Source organism: Strix aluco, chromosome 4 (genome assembly GCF_031877795.1).
Source record: "Strix aluco isolate bStrAlu1 chromosome 4, bStrAlu1.hap1, whole genome shotgun sequence".
NCBI classification, from domain to species: Eukaryota; Metazoa; Chordata; class Aves; order Strigiformes; family Strigidae; genus Strix; species Strix aluco.
The window spans coordinates 9803287-9827433 of record NC_133934.1 but is presented as its reverse complement, the minus strand read 5'-3'; the positions used below and the strand labels follow the sequence as shown (position 1 = coordinate 9827433).

Below are 24147 nucleotides of genomic sequence, written 5' to 3'. Positions count from 1 at the left end.
AAAGGCAAAGAAATAAAATAATTTAACCTGTCAATCAAAGAAGCACATTAACCTTTAATGTGGAAGCGGGAATGTAATTTGAAAGAGAAACTAATTAGAGTATGTTGAATGTTAAAGTGGTCAAAGAAGGACCATAAAAAACCTGAAATATTGAATATACCTCAGTCTTTCCAACAGATACAAGTAATATTTTCTGATAGTGAATGCATGATAGAGAATTGCATGCTTGTTTATTAGAAAATATGTGTTACTAATAGTGCTTGGAATATGAATAATAAATTACCTGTCTGGTTTTCATTCTAATGGGAGAGACAATCTCTTGAAATAGAGGCCCTTCAGCAACTGCCGTCAAAAATGAGCCAGTTCTGTCAGTTAAGTTAGCAACCAGTTTTTCTGATTATCCACACTGTATCTGTATTACTTGGCTTCTGGGCTCTCTTCTGGAGTGAATGGACTAATTCTCTCTGAGATAAAACTCAAATGTAGTTTTGGAATAGTTTTGGGATTGTTTATGGACAGTGTGGAAGAGATGCTGTCTGTTTGTCTCCCTTTCATAACACTGTCCCAATAGGTGTTACATCCTTAGCATGGCCACAAGCACACACCAAGCAAGGCAGACTGTCAGAACCATGTTAGCAAAACTATTGTGACAGCTCACAAATTTCACGCATTTTGTCCCCAGCCTCATTAAGGCTACAGGCTGCTCTGTGATAGTACCAATACTCTTTCTGAAAGTTTATAGTCTATAGTCACAATTGGATTGCAGCACAAACAGGATGTTCTACGAGGTCTTTCAATAGTGGTGAGCTGCTGTACAAATTTGAAGGGTCCTGTTTTTCCCCTGTCCCTTTCCTTCACAGCTTTTAGAAGGCTTTGGCAGATCTGATGCAATGTAAAGAGCCATACACCAGGTCTGGGAGCAGGGATGTGATGACATCTTCTTTTTTCTTTTTTTTTTTTTTGGTAGAAATGAACTGGTGCCTTGGCTCCTTTTGAAACTACACTATTAGGAATATAATTTTTGTAAACTTGTTTTCATACACTGTCCTACTGAAATGAATGTTGACTTAAAATGGACAGAGAGTATGGGTCTTACATTTGCATTGATCTTACTTGAGTGTGTTTTCTATTTTGTTTTTAAAGTATGTTTATTGGAAAGCACTAGCAATAGAGACAAGTCAGACATATTACAGGTTCATATAAAACATATTGTCAAAATTCCTTTATAATGTCATCTAGGCTGACAAAATCATTTTTAGGTGAGTATGCTCTGATGTGGGCTTCACTAAAATAATAGGTTGTCTTAACAGAGATGAGAATGTCTGTGTGTTTTCTTGGACCTTTGCATCAAAGCAATTTAGTGTAATATTTTCTAGTCAGTACAAACAACTATCGCTCAGATGAGCTGATATGCTATTAGAGAAAGTCAGAGCATGCATGCCGTTTGTTATGGTTGGTCTGTGTTCCCTGAGTATATCTTGCATTCAGAATGTGTTTTTGTACAACGTTTCTTTTCAGTATATTTATTCCAATACTCTTGAATCATATGTTGATTATGACTACACTAATAGCACTAAAATAATATCTCATTTTATGACTACTTAAGAGTTTTGATGTTTTTACAATCTTTTTTTGTTGCTTTATTTAGAAGTATATTTTAGTGAAGACTTTAACATTTAAAGAAACCGTATTTACAACGTTGGAGATAAAAGTTCTCTATTTCCTCTCTTTCTTCCTCACTCATCACAGTTTTTGTTTCATGATAAGGAAATTTTCCTTAAAACTGAGTGAATAAGCATGTTGACAAGACTTTAGTTAAATTGCATTCATGATAAAAATTTACACTACGTTAACATTACCATAGGATGTTCTTAGTTACTGGTGTGACAACTACAGTATGAAAAGTCACTGTTAGTTGTATCCTAACACTCACGTCTGATGCTTCAGAACATCATGTTGTTTTAATATCCAAATGCAGAAATAAGGTTTCTACATCATAGACCTTTGTTCTCTTAACATCTTGAGTACACATAGTATCCTTTTCTGTGATAGATGCATGTCTTTGGCATTCTCTGTAGTGATGCTTCTGATTTGTATAAATTCATTAATCTCATGGTGAGTGTGGTGTATCCAATACACGGACTACATTTTATAGCATAATGTTTTCCATTTGGCTCAGTAAAGCTTGGAACATCATCTGGGCTGTAATTCTGTAGTAACAAGAGCAGTTCAATCATGTATATGATTGAACATAAGCACAGAAATATATAGAGCAACTAAAATTAACAGCTCAAAACTCAGAATAATATCAGCTAAAGTATTTTTAGCACATTATGAAATACTGACTGTGGAGGCTGAATTCTTCCTTCACTCTCCTTTAGTTTCTGGCAAAAAGCTCCTCAGAGAAGCTTAGACTTCTAGAAATAGGAGAGAAAAAGTTCCTGTAAAATTTTCCTGTGCTAGAGAGAGGATGGCACTGCTTACTTCCATTTGTTTCTTTAAAATTCGAAGATGCTATAGTTCAATACACTATGTATAAATTAAATTGTCAGCACTTGAGTGCCTACTGCTGTTGAGTGGGCTTTGTTAAGATAGTTGGTTATATGCTGATTCATTTTATGGTTTGAATGGCCTTTGCCAGCAACATTTTGGGAATGCTGCAGGTAGAAGCCAAAACTATGCACTGATCATGTTTTAGAAATCCATGTTGGAATATAGCTAGTGCTACTGACAGGTTATTTTTCTCTAACATGAATGTGACTGGAGCACATAGCTAACAAGAAACAAAATTAGTGTCATCTTTGATCAAAACAAGTGTTTTTTTAGATATGTAGCTTTCACTACCTTACAAAATAAAAGGTGTTTTAAAGTGAAGTAATTATAGTAATATCTATTACTTAGAGTATTCTGTTACAGAAGTTAATCTATACACTGTGTTGTGTCTTTTGGAATTTTAGGAAGTCTGATTCCATGTAATTTTAGAATAGTTTAAGAGCAATGTTAGCATGGTATGTGGTTACAAGAAACAAATAGAGCTATTCACGTGTAGTCTGTCACAGTCTTCATTCTTCCACTGTTTATCCAAACAAATTTCAACTCCTGGCTGAGCACTTTTCTTATGCTTGAGACTGGCATATGCTCGCATCCCCTGAAGTCTCAATGTGGTCACAGTCATTGTACCTCTGTACTGAGGAGTTTAACAGAGCCCATGTCCTACTGAGTTCCTTTTCACTGTCCTCATCTGTAAGACAGTTGTTCAGATTGAATCTTCATCAATGTGTAGAAATGCATGTATGGTCTTTATATTAGTTGAAATATTGGTGTGCCTTTTTGTTATGAAGTTGTCTGTTGGTACCTCTTGTGAGTTGATTAAGATTTTAGAAACTCTGCTTGAAGATTTTTTTTTATTCTTCATATGAAGTATTCCATTAGTGGGATTTTTAGATATACGCTTTTAGGAAATACTCAAAGCTTGGAAACTTATGCTCTGAGAGGGCAATTTAAAAAGAAAAATTTCAGGCACACAAATTTTGTCTTGTCTTACAACCTCTCAAAAGTGAGAGGTGTTAGCATATTCCTTAATGGCTGAATTCCTTTTTTCAAGGACAAAATATAGTCTAATTCTGATAGTGTAGGTTTCATTATGTTTTAACATAACAAAAGTATTTAAATAGTTTCTTTTGTTATACAGTATTCTTCTGCTGTACATCGTTCTTTTCCCATTCTGTATCTCTGTCAGCAAAAATTACTTCAAAAAATTTGAGAATTCTGACAAGACAAAAAATGGAGGAGACAGAAATGAAGAATGATAAAAAGAGAATGGATTATAGGGGAGGATCAAAAGTTACGTACAGCAAAAGAGATTATTTCTTCTCTTGGATGGTCCAGTTTTCAGACATTTTCAAAATATTTCAGTTTCAAAATTTTTGTCGTTGGCATCCCAAAGAATTTCAGGAAAATTATCTCTGTAGCTCTACATCCCTATTACATTGTTTTCTCTGCTGACAGTTCTTTTTTTCTGTCAATGAGTGGAAAATTTGCCAATTCTTTATTCTCTCAGCATCCTTTCATAAAACCTCAGGAAATTTCACCCCAAGTTTTGAAGATGGCTGCACTCTTTCAGGTTCTGAACAACAACAAAAAAATGGCTTGTGTAAGGGTCACTGAAGATAGACAGAACAGGATAGAGGTCATCTTCTGACTCCCACGTGGCCTTGTCCCTAGTTGTCCTGTACTAACATGATCCTCTGCTGGCTGTGGCTCAGGAACTTGTAGTTAAGGACCACTTCTATCAAATCAGGAATTGTCATTTCCTCACTGTGAGCAAAGACAGACACATTGGTTATTTAGGTTTCCTTTAACTCCTTCAATTAGCCTCCTGTTCAGGCTCCTTTTGGAGCCTTTTAAGAGGAATTCCCTGCTAACATATGCTCAGTAAATTCCTCAGTATGTGGAACAATCTTGTTTGAGATACTAAATTTTACCCTTTCATAAAACAACTGTTACATCTTTCTTTAGAAAGTAAATTCCTCCAGTCTGGAAAGCTTGTAATTTTTCATGTGTTTAAAGGTCTAGTATTTGTACCTTTGAGCAATATTCCCTTGACGCTCTTTACTTTAAAGCTATAATATACAGCTAATATACAACTAGTACAATATTTAATAGCTCCAACTGCCACTCAAAGGGTTGTTATCTCTATGCCTTAGCACTGTTTTTTCACCAAAACCAAATTGTATCTTCCTGGATTTCATCCCAGAGCTTAACAGCCTCCCATATTAATGAACATTAGTTTAACAGAGCTTATGTTCTCAGTATAATTTTCTTTCAGAAAAATGAAATAAGTAATAAAATTTAGTCAATTTATATATAGAAACCAAAAGCAGTCTTTGTCTCTTTGAAACATGCATAGAGCTATATATATGCAAATTCCTTTGCTTGCTGTACAAAGGTTAGTAATCTGTCAGCCAAGCATCTGGGCTGACCCCATGATTTGGTAAAATAATTTGTCACAGAACATGTCAAATCAATAAGTTAGTAAAATAAAATATTTTTTGTTATTTTAAAAATCACTCATTGAGTCCTTTCTCATGTGCTGCTACAGTATTATTACCTGAGGTCTAAATTTCAAAAAATACGACAGAAGGAGAATTAGTCTTAGGAAATCAAATACACTATTCTTATGGCCAACTTTCTAAAGTAAGGAGTCAGTATTTTTGGTTGCCCTTTTCCTCTTCCCTTGTATTCACTTTGAAAGCTGCTTAAGCTTGTAGGAAGGTGATGTATTACTTCTAAGTATCCCACCTGACTGACATCTAAAGCCTTGATAATTCTGTGCTGCTAGGTAAGGCAAGAGGGGAGTGCATTACCTTTGAATAACTGTTCATGGCTGAAAAACAGTAACTAGTACCAAAAATGAAGAAATCCTTTACCAGAAGTCTGTATGATTCTGTGTTTTTTGACAAGGAAGGTGGGTTTAATTTTTACTAGCCACTAGGTGGCAATTGCAGACAAGTCAAGATTTGCTTAGGAATGCATGTACACATACATACCAGGCTGGTATTGGTGACCTTGTTAATTTTCATATTTTCTCTATTTAAAATACTGAGCTACATGCTGTATTTTAAAAATTAGATCTTCAGACTGTCTTGAAATTGTGTCTCATATAGAAGTCCCAGAAAATAACTGTTTATTCCTTTGCAATAATAAATAAATGCTGCTGTGGACAATAATTAAATATGACAGTTTTCCAGAAGATAAATCATGAAGATTTTTATTTCTGCTGTGTAATTTGTCATGAGTGAGTTGCCACCAACTTTGGAGGTGCCAGACAAATTGAGTGAATTTGATGTTGTGAGCGCCCTCAGGACTCGAAGTCTTGTTCTGCATTGCAAGAATACTACTTTGGGCAGTGTGCAGTTTTCCTCGCTATTTCTCCAGCAGCTTTGGCCTTTAACAAAGGAGCGAGCAGAGTGTTGACAGTTAAGGAAGTAGCTCACTGAACCTGTGAGTTTCTTCTCAAATTGATTAACTGACCTATGAGAGCACAATTTATCAATAGGTGCAGTCCTATGTAAAGCAAGAAAAACAACTGGAAAAAAAAAAGGAAAAGGAGTGAGAAAATTTTTAAGAAGCAAATAAACAGGGGAAAAAAATCCACTACAAGAATAAAAAGAAAAACATAGTTAGAGATATAAAATATAAAGCTCAAAGGAGTTGTCATCTACCTATCTATTATCATTGTAATGAAGTCTCATCTTGCAGACCAAGGTATTACTTCTGCTCCAAAAGTAATACAATGCTAGTCATCAAACAGATGCCATGAATTTAAAAGCTTACTTTGTGTTTTGTTGTGTAGAGCTGAGTTCTTGTTCAAAGAGAGCAGTTATGGCCTAATTATTTTCATAAACTTTCTGGAGAAAAAGATACTAAGAGGAACTCCAGAAACTTTTAGACTTATAATACTTCAGTTTTTGCTGGAGTGCTACATTTCATGAGATAAACTAGAATTTTGCTGCTCTGAACTTTTTTCAAACAGAAGAGAAAATCTGTGTTTTTTCTCAAGTATTAGGAAATAATTGATTTTCTGAAGCAACAGTTATTACAGTAATTAAATCTGACAAGACCACAGTCCCAGTAAATATTCTTGCTTGTAAGAAATACAACTAGTTTTTCCTATTTGCTAGCATTGGTAGCCACAATAAAACAATATTTAATTCCTCTATTGTCTTTATTTTGCTCTAGCATTTGGCACTATGCCTCACTGTAACAGCAGGTGGTTTAGTCACCACATCAAAGGATGTATACATTATAACTTTACCTGGTCTAACTGCTTCCTTGTATCTGTTCAGTCTAACTCCTTGACTGTTTTTGACCTTCCCTCATGACACTTCCATACTGTATACATTTATGAATGGATACTCTTATCTTGGTAGTAAGTTTTGTCTCTGTTCTTATTTTTAAATAAGTTCTCAGATCAGTGCAGGAATTAATCAGAATCAAATGTCCGTAGAATAGCCTGCAGTCACCTCTGTGCATTTCCATTTATTTCAGTAGCTTACTGTTGGTTTTTTTTCTGTTCCCCTCCCTGCAGTTTGTAGGTCTTCAGACATCTTCTCCAGATCTTTAGAAATGCAGATCTGAGCAGTTAGTAGATTGAGCCATTTTTTATTAAAAAATAATATACGTATTGCTATAGATGCCTTTGTATACATTATAGACATCTCTTTCTAGGGAATTGCCAGGGTTGACTGAGGTTATTTGATAAAAAAAAAGCAATTTATGCTACTGAAAATGTATATGAAGACAGACATATGGGTTAGCTGAATCAATATAAATAACCGAAAGGGGAATTTAACATAGGAAATATGATCCACAAACCTACTTGACATAGAGTAAGAAATAATTAAAATGCACCACCAGCCGCTGTGATTAGGTGACATCTAGCTATACCATCTTCAAAGGTAATTTATCCAATATATATCTGTATACTGTAATCCTTTGAAAGAACCAAAATAACTTACTGGTTTTTAACCTAGGAAAGAATCAAAGATCAATTGCAGATGTAGATGTAGAATTTTGGATTCCAGAAATGGAAAGCTCAACAGAAAGTGTAACTAATTGGGACTAAACTCAACAAACTGGGAACTGTATATAATTTGCTGGATTTTGAGTAGGTTTTGTTTTCATTGATAATTCTACTCTTTGATACAATGACTTTCCTTATGGATAAGAGCATCCTTTTTGCAAGTCTTGAATGCTTTATGAGAAATCTGTGTTTGTGAGACTCTTAACAGACATATCAAGGGTCTATAAATTCTGAGTCTTCTTGCCAGCGTGAAGTCTGTCATTGTTTCTGGATGGCTCTGTATACAGAAGGTAACAGCATAGACAAGAATCTACACTGTCTTCACCTGAAACAACAGACAAAAGTAGAACAACTTTTAATAGATGTATTTTCAAAACCAAGAGAACAGATTTCTAACCTGTGCTAAAACACCAGAGTAAGGAATGCATCAGGATCATCAGTCAGGACGGATTATAGTGGCAGAAAAATCAGATTATGGAGGTAGGAGGAAAGAAATCAGAAGTCTGTTTTTCATCATGTACAGTTTTAATCTAGTGTTTCTAGTGAGGTGTTTTTTTTGTGCCATGCCTGTGCTCCCTGCTTTTCCAACATGATGTTTTCTGAAGAGTTTAACTGAAAAACAGTGATCCAACAACCATCTAGGTGCTGGGAAAATGTGTCAAATAACTGAAATTGTAAAAGAGGTGGTGAATTGTTGGAGTGCTAGGTCCCTGTGTGGCAGGTCCACTGCCAAAAAAGGTGTCATCTTTGGACACCCAGGAAAAAGACAGCCAGTCTGCGTTTATAATACCCAAAGTGACTTTAGTGCAGATCAGATTCAGTGCTTTTTTCTTTTAAATTTGGTAACTATATTGCTAAATTTAATCTTTAATGATTTAATGCCTTGGGTGGGGGGGAAGGGTTTCACTGACAGCAAAAATGTGAAAAAGAAAATGGTATCATTGTAAGGGTGTGGGTTTTTTCAGCTTTTTACCAGTCATGACCTGAGATTGAGCAAGGGCAAGAGCCAGGTCCTGCATTTGGGTCACAACAACCCCATGCAATGCTACAGACTTTGGGAAGAGTGGCTGGAAAGCTGCCTGACAGAAAAGGAACATGGGGAGTATGATCCAGCAGTGTGTCCAGGTGGCCAAGAAGGCCAGTGGCGTCCTGGCTTGTATGAGAAATAGTGTGGCCAGCAGGACTAGGGAAGTGATCTTACCCCTGTACTTGGCACTGGTGAGGCCGCATCTTGAATACTGTGTTGTTTTGGGCCCCTCACTACAAGAAAGACATTGAGGTGCTGGAGCATGTCCAAAGAAGAGCAATGAAACTGGTGAAGGGTCTAGAGCACAAGTCCTGTGAGGAGCAGCTGAGGGAACTGGGGTTGTTTAGTCTGGAGAAAAAGAGGCTGAGGGGAGACCTTATTGCTCTCTACAGTTACCTGAAAGGAGGTTGTAGTGAGGTGAGTGTCAGTCTCTTCTCCTAAGTAATGAGTGATAGGGCAAGAGGAAACAGCCTCAAGTTGTGCCAGGGGAGGTTTAGATTGGATATTAGGAAAAATTTCTTCACTGAAAAGGTTGTCAAGCACTGGAACAGGCTGCTCAGGGAAGTGGTTGAGTCACCATCCCTGGAGGTATTTAAAAGATGTGTAGGTGTGGCACTTAGGGTCATGGCAGTGTTAGGTTAATGGTTGGACTCAAGGGTATTTTCCTTAATGATTCTAAACATCTTTTCCAACCTAAATGATTCTACAATTTTATGAAAACCTTAAAAAATGGAAATTTCCATTTATACAGTTAAGCAGTTCTTACTAATTCTGTTGCAGGTTGGATGTACATTTTTGCATTCATTTTCCATAATCAAAACAATACAATTCTTTTTCTTAGAACTTGCATTTTAAGACATGATGCACCAACTGACTAAAATGTCTGCAAAATATTTGTTTCTGTCTTTAATCTTTAAATCTGAATGTTATGCTACAAGTGTACTTTATACATAATACATACATATAATAATATATATATGTACTTTTTCTTAAAAAAATTGCTTGGGAATGAAACCAGAGTCTTTCTGTGGCTTTCCACTGCCTCATACCATTGAAGGCTTCAATTCTATCTCAATCAGAAATCATATGAAGTAGAGAGAAGGCAATGGATTGGCACTGGGATACATAGAGTAATCAATTACAGTAATGTTATAAAAACAGAGTCACAGAATCACCAGATAGTTGAGTTTGAATGGGGCCACTAGAGATTGTCTAGTCAAACCTTCCCTGCTCAAATCACTAGAGCAGGTTTCTTGGTACCATGTCTGGTTGGAGTTTGAATATATCCAAGGATAGAGGCCTTACAACCTCTCTGTGCAACCTGTTCCAGTGTTTGACCACTGTCACAGTAGAAAAGTTTTTTCTTATTATTAAATGGAGTTTCCTGTAATTGCTTGTGACCACTGCCTCTTGTCCTGTCATAGGGCACCAGTAGGAAGAATCTGGTTCCATATTCTTTACACCTTCCCATCAGGCATTCTGAGCAGAGGGGAAGGATCACCTCTCTTGACCTGCTGGTGATGCCCTTCCTGATGCAGCCCAGGATGCTGTTGGCCTTCCTAGGTTCAAAAGCTCATTGCTGGTTCATGTTCAACTTGTTTTTCACTAACGACTAGCCTAAAGATGTCTAAGTTTAGATGAGAGGAATCTATTAAGCTGTTCCAATAGCTTAAAGATGAGCATTACCACTTCCATGTTTCCTGAGTTACTTCTCTGAAGATTTATTCAAATTATGAGTTAACTAATTTACAAGTGAAAGTACATTTTGCACTTGCAATTAATTACTAGTGTTTTTCAGAATTATTAGTAACACTTCTAAATTTGCATTAAAAGCAGACTTTCTGCATATGCTGTCAAGTGAAAACAAGAAGGCAATATAGTGATTTATTTTTACCATTGTAGATAGATTTTGAAATAAATTTTTATTTATTTAACTTTGTTCAGGATTTTGAAGCTAATGAGTTAAAGAACAATAATTAGTGAGAGTAACTATAAACAACTCTTTAACCTGTGCTGGAGGTTATCTTATTAAGTACATGTCAATACCAGTATAGAGCCCAATGAAAAGTCCATACAATTATCTAAAATGTTGTGATTTTGTTTTTTAAATGTGTAAAATTAGGCTCCCACATTCATGTCCAGGTACTTAATATAAGGACTTCATTTTCAAAACTTCTGAGGATATATTAGCTTCCATGGCTACTTAAACTGCATATTATTCATATGAACAAGCACTGATGCTTTCCAACTGGTTATCAGTAGAAATCAATAGTTACCAATAGAAACATCAGGTTTGTGCACAGATTAAATAACCACTTATTTCAAAATATGGTTAATAGCATTACAATAAGCATTGCCACAACTGTATTTTTAAATGTTTCTAGAAACTGAAGAATAAAATATTAAAGGTGGCAAATGTTTCTTCTGGGTCAAACTTTGTATTGATGGATTGAGACCAGTGTTCCTAGTTTACCCATGTTGTGAAAATATTATGTATATTATATAGTAATTTCTATTTGTGTATGGTGCTGTGGCAGGTGTTCAACTTTAATACATTTAATTGTAGATCTTTAAAGGTGGTGCTAAGACTAGAAATGATACTGTTCTGGTTTGGGGTTTTGTTCTTTTACTTCTGCTTTAAATTTCAACAGCTTTTGCAGTCTGATCACATCCCTCAAGTTTAAAATAACAATTTTGATTTCAAAATTACATAGAAAATGATTGTTCTGATTTGGAAATTATATATCACTATTACCATCTTCTGAATTCACAGTATTACATAATATTAGTGTGTTCATCTAATTCCTGAACCGCTTGCAAATTAATTGCGTGGAATTATGAAAATTGAGCTTGATACACATTATCTCTTGTCATGTGTTACCTTTCTAGATGAAGAGGCATAATAACATAAAATCTTTCAAACTTTACTGGAGGTGTATGAACTCAGATCTTTAGAGAAAAATCTGTTATTCCTAGTCCTGCAATTTTGTTGATAGTTCTCACTTTTAACCTTAACTGATGTGCTGTAGTTAATAAAAAGCTCCTTCTTTATTTTATCATGCATTTCAAAGAATGTGGGAATAGATAATAGAATGGTTTGGGTTGGAAGGGACCTTAAAGATCATCTAGTTCCAACCCCCCTGCCACAGGCAGGGACACCTTCCACTAGACCAGGTTGCTCAAAGCCCCGTCCAACCTGGCCTTGAACACTGCCAGGGAGGGGGCAGCCACAACCTCTCTGGGCAACCTGGTCCAGTGTCTCACCACCCTCACAGTAAAGAATTTCTTCCTTATATGTAATCTGAATCTACCCTCTTTCAGGTTTAAAGCCGTTACCTGGAAGGCTTCTAGATATTAGGAGAATTTCTAGAGGTTGAAGAAGAATCTGTTCCCTTAGCTTAAGGCAGTGTTCACATGTATTCTTTTCTTGAAAGTAATGTACAATATCTCAAAAATAAAGGTTAAAATAAGAAGAAAATTATTTTCATTGGGTTGCTAATTATGTTCTATGGTGCATCCAGAAATTAGGATTTGGAAAGGCTTCCAGTGAGAAATTGTTCTTACAAGCTTCCAATTTTCAAGGAAGAGCAAATATTCAAAAGTATCTATCATTACAGAAGTGTGAAGATTCCTTTGAAAGGCAAAGTGGTTAATCTTATTTATTATATGGGAAATACTTGTTAGCATTAGTATCACTAATGTTCTTATGCTGCTTATAAACTGTTTATAAACGTGTTTTCATAAACTTACTAAGGATTTTTATTCTTATTTGTAGAACATTCAAGGTATCTCTAAACATCCAGTTAGAATTACAAAGAAGCAATACATAAAAGGTAAACTATATTTTTATTAACATGAAGAGGCAATTTTATCTAATTATTTTACTGAGTTATATTATATTTTAAAGCAGACCAATTGCTCCAGCATTAAAGGATAGAATAGAATATTGATGCTTAGTTATACACTGTGATTTAAACCAATTACTTTTTGCTGGTTGTTCCTGAAAAAAATTTGCTGTTTCAGCAGTCATCTAAATACTCACAAACTTCTAGATTTTTTTGTTTCCCTTGACTATCTCACTGTTCCTTTTTCCAGATGAAATTATGCATCTTAACTCCATTAATTATCCTAGGGATGATTTTGTGCGCATTCAGCTCATAAGGCTTTTACTGAGGAGATGTTAAAACTGGGTCATTTTTATGAAACTCACAACTAAACACCAATAGTTAGTCAGATGTGTTGTTTTTGATAACAGAAACGGATTTAAGGCAGATGATTCAGAGAGAATCCAAGTAAAGTCTAGAAAAGCATGACCCAAATGATAAAGAGAGAACCCACAATAGTAGATTCAAAAATAAGAGAGAGATTTGCCAACATAAACTCTCCTTGAACGCCTACAGCCATAGCTGGGAAATGCTGCTCATTTGTTGCACTTGGTTCCCAGTTAAGGGCAGGCTTGCCTTTTCACAGCTATTCACTCCATGCATTTGAAATAATACAGATCATAAAACAGGAGTCTGTTGAAGACAATGTAAAACTTTGACAGCAGTTTTATTTTATCTACCTGATTCATTTTTATAAGTACTTTTTAAAAGTTGCTATAAAAAAAAATATGTGAACAGTGGCTGTGTAAACCTGAGCTGCTGTGCATAACTGTGGCACATAGGCCTATCAATTTTGTTAATGATCTTACAATATGTGCTTCAAAAAATGTATTTCTAAGTGATCTGTGAATAGTGTTAGTTATTGCAGATATTTGTTAGCTAACGTTTTGGGAAGGGTTTGATTTTGAAAAAGGAGAACTAAGTGGTACTTCAAGGATGGCAGAGGTAAAGAAGTTGTACGTGACTAATAGAGTAAAATAATTGTGATGCTGACAGTGCTCTGGTAGGTTGCTTACATTGCCATTTGTGTGGTTTTAGTTGTGTGTTTGGTATGTGTTTACAACCTTTCATTGTTTGCAACACAATATTTTTGAACTGGGGTTTGGGACTTAAATGTCTGTCTCCTCTCTAGGAAAAGAAGAGGAAATAGTGACTATTTCCCCAAGAGCATTGTTTGTTTCAAAGAAAGGATACACATTTTTAGCAGCAGGTAAGATAGCATGTATTATTATTCTCATATATATTAATGTTTGCAGTTTTGTCATTTCTTTGTCCCCTCTCCTTTGGATGACATATTTTACAAGGCTGTCAAATCCCTTAGTATCAATTAATACTGTTATATGATGTATACTTCTTAGAGTGCCTTGGAAGTGGATGATATGTAAGCAATGTCAATGGAAACAAAAGGCTAATAAGATTAATTGACACCTGAAGATAATGAAGGAATCAGACACCTTGTGATCTGTAACTGGAATATAACTTATTAAGTATGAGTTTTTTACAGACATCTGGTTTTTTGAGCATGAGGAAATGACTGAACAGTCCAGGCTTGCTTTTTAATTTGTGATAGTTTGGTTAAAATGCAGGTATCCTTTCATTTTAGAGCACTAGATTTATTTTAACACTCTGTTTTTTAGATTTTTCCCATATTGAGTTAAGGATCCTTGCTGACTTGTCATCTGAACCAGAACTTCTGAAACTGTTCCAAGAACCTGAAACCACCGATATCTTTTCCACACTGGCTTCTCAGTGGTAAGAGGAAATGTTGCAATTTTTTTATAGTAATTAGACAAGATAGTAACAATAACTTGAACTATTATATTACTGTGCAGTGATAACAAAAGACAGTTTTTTACTACAGTATCTATTGTTAATACTGTTTTAACACTGAATTATAGTGCCTTTCTGAGCCTTTTCTTCTCCGCTGTGGTAATTACCATATGTCAAAATGCTGCAATCCAGCTGACCAATATGAGCCTTGTGACTAAAGCTCATGCAATAATATATTGTGAACAGTGCATGCTGATAGCTTTCTCACTGTATTGTTGTTCATCAATTCTTTTTAAAAATCCAGAGCAACAGTTAAGTAGGTTATCCATCTGAAAAATTGCAGAACGACTTTTCTCAGTAAAAGTACGAGCATTTTTGAAACCTGCTTGGTTATGCAGCAGAAGCATTGGCATCAAATTACATATGTACAAGAAATGGAGAGACTAGAACTCCTGAGATTCCTTTGAACTCATAGGGATTATGGATGATGTGATACTTGTAAAAAGTGGTACTTCAGTAATTAAAAAAAGATTTCTTCATTCCCATATTATTTACTGATGCTCTTCAGCATGCAGATTAAAAGATTAACTGTCAAAAAAGATGGAATATTAGTTACTTAACTGTTTGAAGGTATTTTTTATTACTGTTTGTATCATGGTGCCTAAAAATCTTACTTGAGACTTGGACTTCCCTTGTACTCAAAAGTGCATGAGCATTCAATAAGTGACAGGATAGAGGTCAAGCAGCTTACAGTTTGAATGGATAGGTCAGCAAAAGGTTGAATAAAATGCTGTAACATATAAGCAAATTGAACAGAATGATGTCATGTAAATGTCAGGCAATTTTCATATTTTCTCTTTGTTTCTCTCTTTTAATATTTTATCTCCATTTTTGTTGGAAGATTGTTAGCTGCAAATGAAAGCAAAAATAGATCTGAATTCATCAATCCTGATCTAGCTCAATTCCTATCCTACAGTTTCTAAATTTTTGCAGGCATAGCCTTCCCAACCACAGTATTTCCTACTCACTGCGATATTTGCTAATATACTCTGAAGTAGTACAAAGAAACAAAATGGAGCTCAAATTATAATTGTCCTGCTACCAACAACTGAATCAGCACTTGAGTCATGTGCATTCTAGGAGAACACAACTCAAGGTCACAAACATCCAATGATTATAGCTGCAGAAAGATCACCTTTCTTTTTAGAGTTGCTTAGAAGCACTGATACTATAATAAATTCTCAGCTCTAACATGATATCACTAGAACCTCGTGATGGAGTTAAATCCTTATTTTAGTTTGGAGGTATATTGCAAATGTATGCATGAAGATGAGTCACATTTTGTCTCAACTCTGGGCAAGGCTCCAGAAATACCATTCTATTCAGCAACCTCACAGCTCTTGGCAGCCATCAACCTCTTACAGTTGCTACACAGTAACTTTAAATTTAATGAAATATTACAGGCAAATATTTTTATCAGACAGAAGTGTCATGGTGTGTCTACAAAATCATTACATAATGATTCTGCTGACTCTTCTTTTAAGCTTCAGGAAAGCTGGTGCTTGGAAGTAACTTTCTGTTGAATCTATTATATGACTCTTATTAATTACAGAAACACAAAGGGTGTGTTTAATCTCATCTAACCTTGGACACCTATTGTATACCTGGAGAGATTCATTTGACCTATTGTTGATGTCCCCTGCGTAATAAGATCAATTGTACATTAAAAGTGTTGACTTCTCACCATTGAGAAAAAAGCAGGTCTGGGGTGGCCAGCTCACATTAGACATCTGTATTTGTTCTGACAAATTCAGTTCCTCCTATTGGATCAGTTCCTAGTGAATTCACGTTGGGTTTTGGAATTTTGTCCTTAATTTATTTAGTGACAAAGAGGAGACATAAAATCACAAGCTTCACAGATACTTTCCCATTTCAGATACTTATTCATCTCTCATAGTCCACTACTGATAACTAAAATCTTTAGGACAAACAATTAGTTCATTGACTTCCACAGAATCATCTAGATTGGAAAAGACCTTGAAGATCATCTAGTCCAACCATTAACCTAATGTAGGTTATTGTAGTTGATTCCATTCCATTGGTATTAAAACAAGTATTGAGAAGGACAATCAACATAAGCAATAAACCTTTTATCTCCTCTTGGTCTCCTGGTTTTCTCTGGGTTTTAATCCTTTAAAATTTATTCAAGTGATTTACCAAGTAGCATACTAAATGTTCTGTTCTGTTTGAAGGAATTGTATGTTGTTGCTATTTGTAAATCTTCTCTAACACACTTTGGACAGTTGGAAAACCTTGACAAAATTTTTTTTTTGTTTAAGAAATCTATAAAGAATGAATTAGTTTCTGAAGCTTCCTCTCGGACAAAAAAAATTAAGTCAATGTCAGTGTCTGATAGCGTTCCAGCTTCTGAATGCATGTCACTTGGTATCTTTTAGCAGCTTTTCTGCATCTAAAAATACTTAGACTAATGAATATATTATTGGACAAAAATCTGAGCCACACCCTAGAGTCCAGCCAAGTTTTATACCAATTTATCCCCTTTTTTTAGTCTAAGCTTTATGGCTTCTCCACTGAAATGTACCTCTATTCCTTAGCTGTCCTTCAGGCTAAAGCCTTCTATCTGAAGTCCAACCTTTTGGAAAACCTTTACAGGGTTTTTATAGCATTTGGCAACAAATACACATGGTGGGCAGTTTCTGTAAAAAGATTAGCTGTATGAGTTTCTGATTGAATTAAGATCTCTTATGTATAAAAGCTTTCCTTTGCCTTTGGTTAGGCATACTCTACCGTGACTCAGTACACTCTCTGGGACCTTAGAGATGTGTCTCTCTTGGAAACCTGTTGGATCCATATTTCTATTAAACATCATTCATATGGAATCTTTACACTGGTCAACAGTGCGTTGTAGAAATGCATAAGTATGTGTCAAACCAAACTATGTCATCGAATCATAGAATTATTCAGGTTGGAAAAGACCCTTGGGATCATTGAGTCCAACCATCAGCCCTACTCTACAAAGTTCTCCCCTACACCATATCCCCCAACATTTCATCTAAACGACCCTTAAACACATCCAGGGATGGTGACTCCACCCCCTCCCTGGGCAGCCTATTTCATTGTCTGACCACTCTTTCTGTGAAAAATTTTTTCCTAATGTCCAATGTCTATACATTACAGCAAAAGGCTGAATGGAGATACCAACTTTCATGCTAAGATTCAGTGTCACATGCAACACCGTACCCAACCCAGTAAACCTAGCTGAGAAGCAATCCTTTCTGCAAGACTAGGCTGTAATCTTGTGCTCCTCTGGCTAGTTTATGGAGATAGTTCATTTCAGAAGTAACACAGCCTACACCAGTCTGGGCTTCCCTGCACTATGCTCAGCTGTTTGCTATAGATACTGTAGATACTGCTTGCCGTAGATAGTTTTTTAAGTATTGTGTGTTCTGTTTGACAGAACTGTCTTGAAATTTCTATTCAGATAAAACTCTCAGAAGCCAGTGTTAACTAGTCACTTAGTGCAAGTTTCTGGTTAACGTCATGCTTGGTCTCATGTTTTTTCTCTTTAAAGTGCTTTTTTCACACGGGAATAAAGTTCATGGATTTTATTTCATGGAATTCATAGAGTAAAATAAAAATAGTGTCTGTTGGCCGCTTTGCAATGAATTTGCTTCTGTTGGCTCTTTTTGTCAGTGAAAAGTCCGAGCTCATCTTTGCCTTGTACATCCAATATATTTCCTGGTCATCTTAACATAGTTACCCCAGCTAAAACTAAGATGATATAAATAGATTTTAATGTTCACTTGTATATGCTTGGTACTATTCCTACTCTTATCCTATCCTGCCTGTAATGATGATCATATGCCAATGATGTAAGATAATGACCAACATTATCTGACAGCGAGTACTGTGTTATGGCCTACGAAGAATAAGCCTTAAATGACAGGTCAACACCTGCTGTTACAAGAACAACAAGAGTGCATTACATTAATGACCTGCTTGCTACTGAACACATAGTAAAGTTTCAAGGCTTGCCTAAAATTTTGAAATTCATGATATAACGGATTCCAGCTACCTGCAAGATCACCTTGTGTTATATTGCTGGATGTCATATGGCAGTTACAGTCCTTTGAAAGCCAAATCGTCATCCCAGTGTTGAAGATGATGAGAGCTGTCTTGGCAGCTGTCTGTCCAACCAAGAGACCTACCTGCCATGAGACATCCAATTGACAACAAATCTCAGAATGAAATTGCTCTTGCTTCTTTTATCTAGCTTTTACACGGTAAATGAAAAATAAGTAATTGTATTTAAAATGCTGTTGATGGGCATATCTTAAAATCACTTTCAAAGACAGAGGCTGAAAAATAAGTTTACAGTCTTTTAGGTAGCCTGCAATTTCTTTCTTAATTAGAGGTGCAGTGACTAGCAATCTCTTTCAAACTGTTCATTTGTCACCCTTCTCAGTAGGTTGTTGTTCCTCTGTCATAGTGTATACACATATTGACCATATTGGGTCAAAACCCAGGAAAAGTGTCTTGATTTAGCCAAGCACTTAAGCACGCCATAAGTATGTGATTTCATCCTACCTGACTGATGCCAACTTTCCTGCCTGAGTGCTTTTTTGAATTGGGATAGTGATGCTTCAGAGTTCCTATGACTCGAGCATTAAGCAAGCTGTACTTAAAATGTTTGGATAAATCCTTTCCCCTGTTTCTTTAGAATCTGCCTTAGACAACTGGAGATCCATAGCAGTGATGAATTCAGCTGCATCCAGCAGAGCATAGTGATACCCTCCATCAAGGATCCTGAGGGCAGCCTAACCATATAAATGCAACTATATTATTTATATCTCTGAAACTAGCTTAGTCATTTTAGTCTTGAAGATATCATCACTGTGTTCCAATGTTTAATACAGACATCCCTGATATCTGCAAATTACATTTACTTCCTATATTTTAGGTTCCTGAACCTGAAATAGAATACAAAATACAACGTTGGGTTGCCAAGCTCCATGTACATTGCCAAAGCATGCATCTCAGAGAGTGAAAAAGGCTATGTGCTGACCACAGAGCCATCTAAGAGAAGTTAATGAGAAATTCTAATCACAGAAGTTTGCATTTGAACTCCTCTTAGAAAGCTGGAACAAAATGACAAGGACAACCAGTGGTTCAAAATCCATATCTGAAGATACCTGCTAGATAGGTAGTGTTCTTTGAAAAAAGATGATCAGGATTCAGTCTTTTCAAGTGGCTGTGGTGCCCAGCTTTTACATAAGACCTAGGAGACCTCAGTTCAACTTTTAAAACATTAGAGTATTCAACTCTACATCTCTCCTCCCAGGAAAATCCAAAGCAAGGATAGACCTTGTATGTTGCAGCTGAGATTCTGTTCAGCAAATATTGTAAAGTTGAAATAATTGGATTTGTTTAGTTGAGAGAAGATATGATTTAGGGAAAACCTGATAAAAGTCGTCAAATATATAAAAGGTTATTGCAGAGAGTTGGGTAGAGAGTGAACGAAGCATAATGAATGGGCTTACGCTGTTGTAAGAGATGTTTCAGTTAAAGAAATCTTTTGAATACTAGAGGTCAATAAATATGGAGGTGGGTTACCTATGAAGGCTGTGGAATTTCCATCACTGGAAGGAATGAGACAATTAGACAAATATTTCCAAGGATAGCTGACGTGGATTCTCCGTCTCTCTCACAACCATATTTTTATGCCACTATGATTTTATTGCAGATTGCTTAGAGTATTCAGTTGGAAAAGAGATTTCTTTATTTCAGTACCATTTGGGGGATTACTTATTTTTTACTTAGTGATTGTTTAATTCTGTTTGCTAGTAGTAGCCACAGGGACAAAAGTCAAATAGTTATGACTCTGACCTGAGTACTCTTAGTAGAATAGTGAGTACTTTCATGTTTGCTTTGCTTCTGATCTCATAATTTTGCTTTTTATTGTTGTTGTTTTGGGATGGCTTGGGCTTTGGGCTTTTCTTTTTCACAATAGTCACATTTCTGTGTGATCTTGGAGGATGCCAAGCCTAGCTTGTGGCCTTGAAATTAGAGCATGCTTTAATTCCGTGTTACTGGGAGGCAGAGTTGCGGATGTGAAGCCCATCATGTGAAGAGACAACTGGGTTGCTGTCGCTCAGTAGCCAGACAGCTGTTCCAGGGTACTATCTCTTCCACCTTATACTAAGAAAAAGCCAACAAATCCAAACCTGATAGCCAGAAACTGTCAGTGTGAATAATGACACAATCAGATGACATTTCCTAAATTGGATCCTACAGGAATCACAGAGGAGGTCAGGTGGGCTCAGAGTGGATCTATGATGAGCATGTGAACAATGTAGGATTTGGGGGGCCTGTTGAACTGTCAGGAGGGATGAGTTCCCTGAGGTACCCAGAGAATTCAAAGACATCCAGGATTAAGGGGCCATTTAGTGGAATGAAAGGGGTTGGTTTGCAGTTTTGGATATAGTCATCCACATTAATTTCCTGAGTTTTGTCTGGGTGTTAGAGTTCCTTATGGGATTGCCAGTATAGATTTGTGAGAGATGGACTTCCACTGAGACATGTAATAGAGAACTGGCCAAAAAATAAATGTAGGATTATTGCTCTGAGGTAAGAATTATCCCAGTGGACAAGTCACTTAAACTAAGTGGGTAGATTGAGCTTCAGGTATCTGCTTTATGTTTTAGTCTGTAGAAAATTATTACTGGGTTATGCTGTTATCTAGTGAGTGATTCCTAAGGCACACATTGGAAAGCACCAACAAGGTAGTACAGATATGCTTGCAGCCACTAATCTTAATTTCTATTTAGATGTGTTTATGTGATAAATGTCCTACCAGATTTATGAAAACATTTTGCCCTTTCTAAATTATAACTATGAACTAAGATGTTAAAACATGTAGACTATATATCCTCATAAACCAAGAGGTTCAGAGGAAGAGACCCTGTAAGTAGGTTAGTTACAAATGGATTGAAGTGAAAGTCCAGTACTTCTATATCCAGAAATTTAGGTATGGGAGTACCCAAGTGATTTATAGTCTGTAGGAACAGTATTAGCATATGAAACAAAGAACATTCTCTTGACCACATTATCTCTCTGAGATTAAATAAATGCAAACTTAATCTAGAAACATTATTAAGTGTTGTCTTTTCAAGGTAAATATACCTTTTTGGTAGATTATATTTACTATGTGAGAAGGGGAGGAATTCAGAAGGGTCTTTAGTAAATTGTTTACAGTATATCTAATTGTGAGCATACACCTATTACTACTATAAACTGTGTATTTTCATTTCTGTGAGAGCAGAAAGATAATTGTCCCTGTGCACAAAATTTCCATGCAGTGATAAATTACCTAAGCATTTTCTGTCGTATATTGTGTGTCATAATTTGTCTGTTGAGCCAGTGTAGAACCAGTGTAATGAAATCCATGTTGATCTGTGCCTCAGAAAAATCCCTTTATAAATGAGACTGTTGGACAATTGTGACTTAGTATTTTAGCTTTGGTACTCTGTAACTCTTTTCAGTTTGGAAATCATAGTATATGAATCACACAAAAAGAGAGTATAGAAATTTTAATAATCTTTATTGAAATACTTATGTCATAATATGTAGTGGAGGAATATCACACATAGTATCTGAATCATAGTATATGAACACACAAAAAGAGAGTATAGAAATTTTAATAATCTTTATTGAAATACTTATGTCATAATATGTAGTGGAGGAATATCTGTAATACTGTTTAATATGCAGCTGTATTGTGTATTAAAAGATAATTACCTGAATAATCTGATATCAACCACCACTGTCATATGAAAGCATGCATTCTCTTTAAACTATCAATTTCTACCTCTAAACTATAATTTAACCTGTACACATTAACGGCTGATGGTGAATTGAAGTAACAAGGTAATTAGTGGATACTCTTTAAGGATGATATTTACTCTGATTATACCAATGAAAGGACAATTTGTGACAGTTGTGTACAATGCTTACCCTTAAGGCTATGCTTGAAAGAAGGCTGGAGGATTTGATAGTGGTCTAGTTGCTTCTGTTTCACTTTGAGATCTGAGTTTTGTAAAATCCAAAATACAAAATATTTCTTTCTCTCTCAGCTGTCATCTGCTTCCTCATATTCATGCTATTAGTGCTTTCTTTTGTGTGATGATGAAGAAAAGCATGAATACATGTCCTTCTTCTAGGCATTGAATTTACCTTCTAGTAAGTACTGGACATAATAATTGTTCTTCTGAGTCTGTGTGACTTTCAGGGAGTTAAAAAAAAACCAGCTGCAGTACTTAGGGTTACTTCTAGAATCTTGCCTTTGAAGAGATGACATATCTCATTATTTCTTTGTAGCAATGGCAGTTAATATCTAAAATAAGTGTGTAGCTATCATGGAATTTCAAGGGATTTATAAATTCTTTACCACTAATTATTTTGGAAAACATTCTTTTTTTATCATGTAGTCTTGGTTAGCTGACACTTCAAGACATGGAATAATCTTCAGCGTACACTGTCCTTGCCAGAATCAGAGGAACTTGAACGCTTGATTTCCAATAATCTTTGGAACTGCAGGCTGTTTATAAAATGTACTGAACATAAAAGTTCATCTTTCCTCAGCTGTTATGTATGTGGGATCATGGTACTGTCTTTTGTGAACTGTTTTGGTAAGGGACAGACATGCTAATTTTGGAAATTACATGAGGAAAAGCCTAAAGAGAAACAAAGCAGAGAACTACTTGTGATTACCACATTGGAAGGACAAAGGTCTTTTTTTTTTTTTTTAAAAAAAAAGTTAGGTTCAACCAGATTTGAATAAAAAGACCACAGTGCAGAAAGGTTTGTTTTGTTCTTCACAGACTGTCTTCCTCCAGGAAGTGGGAAAATTTTATTTCTTTACCATCTGCCAAGCAGGGGACTCAAGGAACTGATTATATCTAATAATGACAAGGTGAGCCAAACTGTTGCATACTGGCAGTTGGTCCAGCAGGAACTATGGCAAAATAGGGAGTCTTGTTTTTCCAGCCACTTGGCAATTCAGGATACTTCCTGACAATTGCTCTATCTGTTGATATCCTGCTGAGTTCTGAAGAACACAGGAAATAAGCAGAGGTATTTTGGATATTCCTGAAATAAATCAAAATAAGTCCTCATGGGCTGAATTATACAAAAAGGTAGTGTACTGGGTCTGTTTGAAAATGATAAGGTCAAGTGTGCACAAATGCTTGGTGGTAGGCTGACTAAATATATATACACTTGCCCATAACTGTTTCAAACAAAGTTCTTTCAAATACATTCTTTGTATTACATAGATTAAAGATTCATCCTCAGCAAAACACAGTCTTTTTTTTTAGGTTACTTCATATAAATGTATGGTATAGCAGACATTGATTCAGTTAAGCTGCCTACTCCCTTAAATAGCAAGAGCAAAGGCCAGGAAATCGGGAATGAGATAAATAGATTTTTTGAGAAGTGAAAACCACATCTGTAGCTAAATGGTTTTTAAACGGATATGAATATTTGTGCTTCTGTATTAATTTCATGAAAATATTAACAACAAGCTCTTGAAAGGGTCATTATTAATCAAGAGATGTCACCTGGATGTTTGTTAAGTGGTTAAGGAATAATGGAATAATCATGCTTATCCAGGTGGACTTCTACCAAGGAGACAGGAAGAGCTTTAGCTCTCCTCCCATCCCTGTTAGCAGACATATGGTTACAAGATGCAGCCACAGGGTTATACAGCTCCCTTTCTCCCAGTTAGAGATCTTTCAGTTTTGTTCATTGTCTAAATTATGAGATATACCAGCTTAGGACTCTTGGAACTCCATCTTTGCCTA

At 35.8% G+C, this 24147-nt stretch overlaps 1 protein-coding gene across 1 annotated transcript in view; it reads left to right on the top strand.

Moving 5' to 3' along the window:
* POLN (DNA polymerase nu) overlaps positions 1 to 24147 on the top strand; it is a 106703-nt gene that overhangs the window by 30981 nt on the left and 51575 nt on the right. Inside the window, exons 15-17 of the mRNA XM_074821959.1 lie at positions 12388 to 12445; positions 13629 to 13706; positions 14134 to 14248. Coding sequence (XP_074678060.1) covers positions 12388 to 12445; positions 13629 to 13706; positions 14134 to 14248 — 251 coding nt within the window. The remainder of the gene's footprint in view (positions 1 to 12387; positions 12446 to 13628; positions 13707 to 14133; positions 14249 to 24147) is intronic.